The 7,767-nt window shown below is 35.4% G+C and overlaps 1 protein-coding gene across 1 annotated transcript; it reads right to left on the bottom strand.

The window, feature by feature from the left end:
- Nucleotides 1-912: 912 nt before the first annotated feature.
- Nucleotides 913-6,258, bottom strand: LOC120074624 (uncharacterized). The gene is made up of 3 exons (XM_039027805.2): nt 5,388-6,258; nt 2,184-5,168; nt 913-1,642 (listed from the first exon to the last, which is right to left on the bottom strand). Exons 2-3 carry the CDS (start codon nt 5,125-5,127, stop codon nt 1,263-1,265), a joined length of 3,324 nt encoding a protein of 1,107 aa, XP_038883733.1. The 5' UTR covers nt 5,128-5,168; nt 5,388-6,258; the 3' UTR covers nt 913-1,262.
- Nucleotides 6,259-7,767: the final 1,509 nt, after the last annotated feature.

Below are 7,767 nucleotides of genomic sequence, written 5' to 3'. Positions count from 1 at the left end.
CAAGTTATTTATTTGTTTATTTGGGTCTAATAAGGTTCTTATTGTATTTGATATTTTCTTCAAAATTTATGGATGTAATAGATAAAAAAAACAAATATATTAAAAACTCGTAGTCCTATTAGATTCAATGTTATATCTAATTAGATCGATTAATTGTTAAGATTACCGACCTATTAGATATAAGATTGAAAGTTCGATGACCTATTTGACATAGTCCTTTTAAATAAGACTGAAAAGTTTTAAAGGAGAAATTTGTAATTTAACCATAATTGATATGAAAAACTGTTAGTAGACTGTATAAGCATAAAAGATGTCAATCTCTTTTGCATGGTCCTCCTAGATGTCTATCAAACAGAAAGTCGTTCACTAATGGCTCATTCTAAGGCCATTCTTGCACCAAAACTTGCATATCAAAATCCAATTTGACTTGCAAACAGAATTTCGTACATCATGATAGTGAATGCAACTTCATTTTTTTTAATATATAACGTCCTTGTTGAAGTATTGATATAATTAAATCTAACGTAACTCTACCGACCTTTAAGATTACTCTTGAATTGATTGATGATTTAACCTCGTATTACAATAGATTTTATGTTTGAACTCCTATAACATCATTTATTTTCCAATTAATATTGATTTACATGTGTCATACTTTCTACAAATTCGGGGCAATGAGATCTTTTGTTCCAATTTCCTTCTCAGGCTACACATTTTTGTAGGAGAATGTTATCGTGTTAAGCTTTTAAGTGGATTGGAGTCGCATCTAAAAGTTTGATCTTGTAGTCAAAAGAGACGGGTTGTAAATTTAGATATATTTGGAAATACAAATACAAATGCAAATCAAAGGGGTCACCCAATTAAGATATTAAATGTTCCAAGAATTCTTTTGATGTCAAGTGAGATATGAACTGAATAGAAAGAAGTTTAGACTTTTATTGATAATAACACTGATGTTTTTACATACAGAACAATGGTATTACCAACTATACATGAAAACTGTATTAGTTTCTTTAACAAAAATACAGAATTGGAGAATACCTATCTTTACCCAAATTACCCCCAATAACTGAAAAGTGAATTCAATGGAGACATTTTTCTAAAAGAGAGAGGGAAAGAAAACTATGAAACTAATCAATTTCCTGTTAGAAAAAAAAAATCAGGAGGAACAATAAAAAAAACTATAGCCATCTTATGAAACTTCCAAGAATGGATAAACCGTCTCCTTAGAACTCAAGGACACAGTAAGAATGGATAAACTGTCAGACGGTATTATCTTTGAGGGGAAGGTCCGAATCTGGAGATGGAATGAAATTCACTTCTTGCTCATTAGACTCTGTAAGCATCGATACAACCTCCCGCATCGATGGTCGGTCGAAAGGAGACATACTTGTACACATTAGAGCGATTTTAAGTACACTCATCATGTGCTCGACGATACTTCGGTCTTGAAGGTTCAACCGAGAATCAAATATTCTCGACGTGTATGAATGGTCGCGGATAAAATTTTTCACCCATGTTACAAGATCACCTCCCTGATCTAATGGCTGCACAGGGGTTTTTCCTGTTAACAACTCTAGAAGAACCACTCCAAAACTATAAATATCACATTTCTCTGTAACCTTCATAGAGTATGCATATTCTGCAGCCAGAAAAGAGAATAGAAAAGGTAAACTTCCAACTTTTGAAAGAATCCTAATTTGCAAGATGAAAAAGTGACAATGTCAATGATATGCTCATACTTACAAAAACTTGTGCAAGTAATGCAAAGATGGGATTTTGGTTAAATTATACAAAATGTCCTTGAACTTTGTAATTCGTATAAAAAATACCCCTAAACTTTCAAAAGTTTCAAAAATACCCTTAAAGTTTCAAGAAGAGATTAAAAAACAGTCCTTACTGTTATTTTGGGATGAAAACCGTTTAGTTTTGTTTCAAAAATACCCCTAAACTTTCAAAAGTTTCTAAAATACCCTTACACATTATTTTTGGTAACCTTCATAGAGTAAGCATATTGTGGACAGAATAGAGTGATACTGACATTTCAAAAGAATCCTAGTTATCGAGATAAAAAATATCGACCTTATGTTCATACAAAATGGGATGATAGTTATATTTATCTCTAAACTTAACTAATAGCTCATTGAAAATTTTTCATATTCGAGTCATTACAAAGAGCTTACCAGGAGCTATGTATCCATACGATCCTGCAACTGCTGACATTGATTTAGAATGAGGCATGTCAATAACTTTCGCCAGACCGAAATCACCGACATGAGCTTCAAAGTGATCGTCGAGGAGAATATTATTGGATTTGATATCACGGTGAACTATCTTTGGTTTGCAGTCATGATGCAAATATGCTAGACCGTCTGCAGCTCCGACCGCAATTGTGAAGCGAGTTGGCCAATCCAAGCAACAAGAGGACCCGTGGATTAGTTCACCTAAACTACCCTTTGCCATGTATTCATAAAGGAGCAGATTACAACCTTGGTGGTAGCAGTATCCGTAAAGCTTAACGATATTTCGATGCCTTATCTGTCCAAGGGTCAAAATTTCAGCCTGAAAACTGTTTTCAATGTTGTTCCCTTCCCTGTTTGATGCCAACTTCTTAACAGCGATTATCTGCCCGGTATGAACCACGGCTTTATAAACTGTCCCACAAGCACCCTTTCCAATAATATAACTATCATGAAAGTTATTTGTGACTTCAACCAGATCATGGAAGGTAAAACCCTCCTTGGGAGGTAAGTAAAAGTCCGAGTCAGAGGACAGAATCTCCTTATTTGGCGTCGAAGTCGATTCATGTTGACGTCTCATGTGATGCAAAATAATCATAATCAAAATGAGAGAAACCCCACCTACAGCAGAAGCAATTCCTGTGATGATTTTACCGCGTGATGTATTTGCACTCTCTAATTGTGTTGAATGAGAATAAGCATTCCCACTGCAATCACCAAGAGGTCCGCCGCAAAGTCCGTCGTTGCCTCTAAAGCTATCGATGCCCATGTTCCGAAATAAAGGAATGGAAGGTATAGGCCCAGTAAGGTCATTGTAGGAGAAGTTGCAGATTGATAAACTAGATAGGTTGTCAAACTCTGTAGGAATTTGTCCAGTTAAATGATTGTTATTGAGCAGGAGAATCTCTAGAAGATAGAGTCTTCCAAGATCTGGGGGTATTCTCCCAGTTAGATGGTTATAACTGAGATCCATTGCAATCTGCAAGCTTAAAAGGGAGCCCAACTCCTTTGGAATTTCACCAGAAAACGAGTTACTGCCGATCTGCAATTCCGTCATACGGGACATGTTCCCTAGTCCTGCAGGTATGTTTCCTGAGAACTTATTTCCTGAGAGGATGAGAAGCTCCAGTTGCGAAAGCGATCCGATCTCATTCGGTAAAGAACCTGCAAAGGCATTGTGGCTGAGATCGAGTCGTTGAAGCATCTTGCAGTTGAAAAAGTCAAGTGGCAACTGACCAACGAGTTGATTTGATGACACGTTGAAAGTGACCAATTGAGTGAGCTTTCCAATTTCCTTTGGCAAGCTAGATGTGAAGAAATTGTTTGCAATGTGAAGCCGTTGCAACTTTTGACATTTTCCAATATCTGTAGGAATTGGACCACTGAATTTATTTTGGCCCAGTTCAATAGCAGAAAGGTTCATCAAGCTGCAAAGCTCAGATGGAAACGCCCCGGTAAGCATGTTCCCACCAAGACGAAGTTGCACCAGTGATCTACAATTCAGGATTTTAGAAGGGATGTTTCCATAAAACTTGTTAGACTCCAAATTCAAAATGCTCAGGTTAGAATGATGACAAAGGTGAGAAGGTATCGTCCCTGTTAAGTTGTTTACTGAAAAGTCGACCACCCAAAGCCAGCTATAAAGTCCAAGTCCTGAAGGAATGCTACCACTGAGTGAGTTATCAAAAAGCTGCAGTTGTACCATCTTAGTGAAATATTGAAAACCAAATGGTATAGGTCCTCTAAGATCGTTAATCGATAGGTCGAGCCGTGTCAAGTTACTCAAGGTGCTAAATTCATCTGGTATGACACCAATCAGCATGTTTTTGAAGAGGAAAAGCAAGCGCAAACCCTTTATCTTACTTAACTCAGAAGGGATGTCACCAGTTAAAGAGTTCTCTGAGAAATCAATTTCTTCAACTAGAGAAAGATTACCAATTTCCTTTGGAATAGTCCCATTAAGAGCATTTCTATAGAGATACAACTTCTTTAGAGAGCTCAGATTCCCCAATGTCTTTGGTATGGGGCCAACCAGATTATTTGCATACAGCGCAAGGACCTCGAGGCTCTTACAGTTCCCAAGCTCCTCAGGAATACTACCAGAAAACTGGTTACTCCAAAGAATCATTTCAGTTAAGTTACGAAGCATCCCGAGCTCCTTTGGTAGTTCCCCCCCTATCTCATTTTGAGCAAGACCAAGCACATTAAGACTCTGGCAACCACTTATTTCAGAAGGTATGCTTCCAGAGATAGTATTCTGTCCAGCTCTAAATCTCTTCAGATTCTTGAGATTCCCAATAGACCGAGGCAACGGACCGGTGAGCTGGTTAGTGTACGCCACAAACTCAACTAGTGATGATAACTTCCCAAGCTCTTCCGGGATTGAACCATTTATTCGGTTGTTACAGATATTCAAACCCCTCAAGGAAGTAAGATTCCCCAATTGAGATGGGATTTCCCCCTCAAACATGTTGTTATTAAGAGAAAGGTATTCTAGACTAGAACAATTACCAATCTCTTTGGGAATATTTCCAGTGAAGTTATTGTAAGAAAGATCGAGAGAAGTTAGGTGAATCAAGTTACCGATAATGGGGTTCACAGATCCGGAGAGCTTTTTCGACTTCAAGTTGAGTGACCATACGACCGGAGCTTCACCCGACGTGCATTTTACACCGATCCAGCCACACGGTGTCTGGTCCGCAGGATTCCAGTTCTTCAAGCTATCAAACTCATCCGTAAAAGTCTTTTTCAACTCCAAAAGGGACAATCCTTCTAAGTTCAACCCTTGTGAAGTACAAAAGAAAAGAATGATTGCAAACCAAAATCCAACAAACCTGACTAAGAATCCTCCCCTTGACTTGACATCTGCAAACATATTAACAACCATTGCCTCCACAACAACTACCAGAAAATCCAGCAACTTAGCACCTGTAGAAACACATATTATGTCAAACAAACAACATTGTCTAATAAAAATATATCTCACTCTAACAAACACACAAGAAAGAAAACACAGATACCCCTTTTGCTTAAAGTTTCTTAACAAGTTCATTTCAGATTCAAAGATTCCTCAGTATTCAATTCTAAACTCAGTGTCAATTCTTAGTGAATGCAAACAAGAGAATCAATAAACAAAAAGCTACAAACCTCATAACATAGCCATCACTCGTCGAAAAAAGGGTAATAAACGCAGCAATTCCGCCATGTCTTCTTCCAATTCACATCTTCTAACAAAAACCTCAAAACCATGGAGCTTATAAATCAAATACAACGAAAAGGAACAAGAAAGAAAAGGGGCAGATCGAGATTGAATTTCAGGGCCTTCGCAATAATGGGTATCGCCGAATTACAGTCAATAATTCGGCAGAAAGAAGAAAAACAAAAACAATACAAAAAATTATCACAATCTCTACTAACTTTGCGGCTTTAATCGAACACTTGGCACTCTAAAAACAGCGAAAAATCAGTGAGAAATCATTTCCCCTTTTTCCCTATATTATATTCAGTTACATATTGGTCAAAATAAAGAAGAACCCACCAGCGGAAACCCCCAAATTAGTTCTCTAAGCAAAAACAAATGGGAAAAAAAGAAAAGGGTTGAGAGATCTTGGAATGGATTATTAAAATGAAGAAGAAAAACCAGAGCTCAAATTGTGAAGGTAAAATGGCCGACAAAGAAGACGATTATTTCCCATCAGTGTAGGGGAGAGTGGGGGCTGATTTTAAGTGGTTGGAAAGACGAGAGAACTGTGAGTTCCATACTCAACTTGGAAGAGAAACTTCGAAACTTTTCTTTTCTCCCATCTTTTTTCATTTCTTTTTCCATTTTATAAAAAAGAAAGTTTCTTCTTTTTCAATTCTAATTTCTTTTTTTCTCTCTTTGCCATTTGTATTTTGTCTGTTTGTTATTATATAAGCCGATCCTTAGCACTGGGTCGTTAATGGAGTCGCGTTTAATAATCAAACCATTGAAGAAGATGATGATGATGATGAAGAATAAGAAGAAAGTTTCGTCTTCAGTTTTTGTTTGTTTCTTTCAATATGGTTCTTTTTCTGAGAAAAATTTAAATTTATTTTTCTGGTTTTTGTCCTTATTGTTTGATTTTTAAATTAATTTTTTTCGGGAAATTTTTTTTCTTTTCTTCTATTGTATACAAAGAGGGATTAAGTCGATATGAAAATATTTGAAAATAAGTTGAAATCCTATAGGGTCTTCATTTTGATGGTTATGTTTTTGGGTAACAATTTTGAAATATTTTAACATTAAAAAAATATATCTGAACATTTGTTATTTAGATTAAAAAAATATTCTTATTCTTTTAAAAATTGTGATATTATTTTAAACTTTTATAAAGGTTTCAAAACTATCTTTGAGGTAGAAAACATTTTAATTTTGAGAACGAAGTTGACCTACAATGGAATTTGAAGCTGTATTGTAGTGTCCTAGAACGAATGACAATCCAAATTTTCGTTCAAGGTCAATGCCACTTAGTTCTATGTCTTGATTTTTGTTCAAAATTTTAAGAGTATGTTTGGCCTAAGGAGTTGAAAAGTAGGAATTGGGAAGTTGTAGTTGTGAACTCTACTTTTTGTTTGTCCCAATGAATTAATGAAACTCATCACTTAAAAACATCAATTTTATACTTTATCAATTTTCTAGAATTCATAACTCTCAAGATTTTATAATTACTGGGGCACTCCTTACACCATGGATCTCGACTTCAAACTCCTTAGACTGCAATGAGTTGAATAATGAAGCTTAAGATTTATGAAATCTAGAGAGTTGTGAACTCCTATGGCCTACAATGTGATGAGAGTTGATAAAATATAAAATTAATGTTTTTTCGTGATGGGACCCACAAACAATCAAACAAGTAGTGAAGTTAACAACAAATACTTTCCAACTCCTACACCCTCTATCCCAAACACATCATAAATAATTTTATTTAATGATTTTTTTATAATTAAAGTGAATTTAGTTCATCAATACGGAAAGTTCAAATTTGTACCTTATTTGTTGTATTAAACAAAATGATTTTTAATGACTTTTTTTTGCCCCTGTTATTTTAAGAGTCAAAATACCCTGATTAATTAGATGGCATAATCATCAAGCTTCACTGAAAATTAGGTTGATTATTTGTACTTAATCAAATGACGTCATGGCTGAACACTCACCATGCAATACAATTTATTTATATATGTGTGTGTTGTGTATATATAAATATTTTTTTATTATTATTATTTTTCTTTTTGGTGCCAACCAATAGCTTTCATAATTTTCCACACAAACAGGCAGATTCCAAACGTCGTCGTTTCGTTTATTCAAGTCGTCACATCACACGTGTAGCAAAGCGGGTAAATTTATTGCCTTTTCTTTTTCTTTTTTTATTATTCTTTTTGACAGGTATGAGTTTCCTTTAATAACTGAGAACTCCGATTAAAAATCCACGACTCTCCCTCTCTTTCTACATAAATTATATACAGCACGACAATTAACTGAGAAATTGAATAATGACATCAAGCTTGT

This window comes from Benincasa hispida, chromosome 1 (genome assembly GCF_027475165.1).
Source record: "Benincasa hispida cultivar pf3 chromosome 1, pf3_genome.v1.1, whole genome shotgun sequence".
In the NCBI taxonomy this organism is placed as follows: Eukaryota; Viridiplantae; Streptophyta; class Magnoliopsida; order Cucurbitales; family Cucurbitaceae; genus Benincasa; species Benincasa hispida.
Note: the sequence above shows the minus strand (reverse complement) of the source record. Positions and strands in the feature narration are given on the sequence as shown.